A 1,898-nucleotide genomic window follows, 5' to 3' on the forward strand; every position below is an offset into this window, starting at 1 on the left:
CAACCGTGTTTCCATTCGAAGCTCTGTTGGCAGCGTTTCCAGGGATGAACAAAAGTAAATGTTTAATAAGTAATTGTCCAATCAAGTGGCCCTTCCATTCCAGCTTATTTCCTCCCCGGGGACCGAGGAAATCCTCAAAAGTCGGGCCACGCTTTCCCCGCCAGGGCTGCCCAAACGCTGAGCGCAGTGGTCCCCGCGAGCGCACGTCCTCCCCGCGAGCGCACGTCCTCCCCGCGGTCGCCGCGCCAGGCAGGCGGTTCGCGGGGACCCCGCCCCTCCTTGCCTCGCTCAAGCCTCAGGGGCGCAGGGCGGAGCCGCCCGCCGGCGGGCGCAGGTGGGGAGGGGCGGCCGAGCGCGTCGGTGACACCGCGGGGGAGCGGGTAGGGGTGGCGGCCGCACCCCGCCCTGGGAAGAAACCGGCCAGGTGTGGCTTGGGCGCCCGGTGCCAGCGGGGAGGAGACTCGCGCCCCCGCCGACCAACACCAACACCCTGCCCCGACCGAGCTCCTCTGCGCCCTCGCCGCCCTCCAAGCCACAGCTCTTCCTCCCGCTCCTGCCCCCGCCAGTCGCCGTCCCCGCTCGCTCGGCCGGGACGCCCCGGCGGAGAGCCGTGTCCTCGCGACACTTCTGCACTCCCCCGCCCCCATTTCCTGGTCGTCCGCCCGTCCTCGCGCCCCCTCCGCCTTCTCCGTGCCGGCGGGCCAAGCTTATGCCTCGGCGCTGAGCCGCTCTCCTGAGTGCCCTCCGACATGAGCTGCAACGGAGGCTCCCACCCGCGGATCAACACGCTGGGCCGCATGACCCGCGCCGAGTCCGGCCCCGACCTGCGTTACGAAGTGACCTGCGGCGGCGGCGGCGGCGGCGGCGGCGGCGGCGGGGGCGGCGGGGGCACCACCAGGATGTACTACTCGCGGCGCTGCACGGCCAACGACCAGAACTCGGACGGCTACTGGTGGGTACCCGGCCGGAGACGCGGGGCTCCGGGCCCCGGCTGCGCGTCTCCAGCTTCTAGCGGAATCCTAGCAAGCTCGGGCCGGGAGGGCCCCTCCTCGGCCGACGAGGAAACCGGGGCCAGCAGGAGGAGAGGTTTTTTGCCCGAGGTCACGAGAGCATGTCTTGGCAGCGCTGGGAGCGGGACCCAGGTGTCCTCACGCCCAGCGCGCCTCGCGGACCCGGGTGGGTGTGTGGGCGCGTGTGTGGGCGCGTGCGGGCACGGGCGCGGCTCCTTTTCTGGGAGCGGCAACTCGGTCCCACCTTTCTCCCTTCCCGCGAGCTCGGGCGGGTGGCAGGGGCCAGCGAGGGGCCGAGGAGGGCGCGTGGGGTGCCGGCCCGGCCGGTGAGGCTCTCCGCTGCGCCCCGCGCTGCGGGGCCGGGCTGCCGTGGCCTTTGTTCGGGCTGGCAGGTAGGAGGTCAGGAGAGGCGGGGCTGCGACCTCAAAACCCAGCCTCTCTAACTTTACTCAAAAGTCAGGCAGTAAAGGAGCGGGAGACCCGGCCCTGTTTGGCGGCCACAGTGGCATTCCGGGCTCTGCCGTCTCTACCAGCTCACCCCGAATTCCTGGTCACCCCGATACCACGACCGCGCCGGTGCTTGGGCTACTCGGCTACCGAGGGCATCTGTGTGAAGGTTGCGTGTCCCAGTCCTGAGGAGGACCCGCCTGGGCCTCTCCAGTCCCCCAAATAAAGCTTTGCTGCAGGCGTGGACGCCGGGCCCGGGGGTCGCAGCTCGGCCGGGAGGCGACTGTTCCCCCGTCGGCCGCGCAGCTCCCGCCCGCGAACGCACCTTTGGCCCCGTGTGTGAGCCCTTTGTTTCCTCCTTTTTTAAAAAGCGCCGGAGGCCCCCGGTGCCTTGATCGCAGAGCGCCGGCTCAGGGTCGGCCCTGGGTCCGGACAGTGTGG

The 1,898-nt window shown here is 70.5% G+C and overlaps 1 protein-coding gene across 1 annotated transcript in view; it reads left to right on the forward strand.

Annotated features, from left to right (window-relative positions):
* The first annotated feature begins 359 nt into the window (after positions 1-359).
* DSP (desmoplakin) overlaps positions 360-1,898 on the forward strand; it is a 39,008-nt gene continuing 37,469 nt past the window's right edge. Inside the window, exon 1 of the mRNA XM_012639618.1 lies at positions 360-956. Within this exon, the coding sequence (XP_012495072.1) occupies positions 750-956 (207 nt within the window). The 5' untranslated portion in view covers positions 360-749. The remainder of the gene's footprint in view (positions 957-1,898) is intronic.

Source organism: Propithecus coquereli, unplaced genomic scaffold, assembly GCF_000956105.1.
Source record: "Propithecus coquereli isolate 6110/MARCELLA unplaced genomic scaffold, Pcoq_1.0 Scaffold141, whole genome shotgun sequence".
In the NCBI taxonomy this organism is placed as follows: domain Eukaryota; kingdom Metazoa; phylum Chordata; class Mammalia; order Primates; family Indriidae; genus Propithecus; species Propithecus coquereli.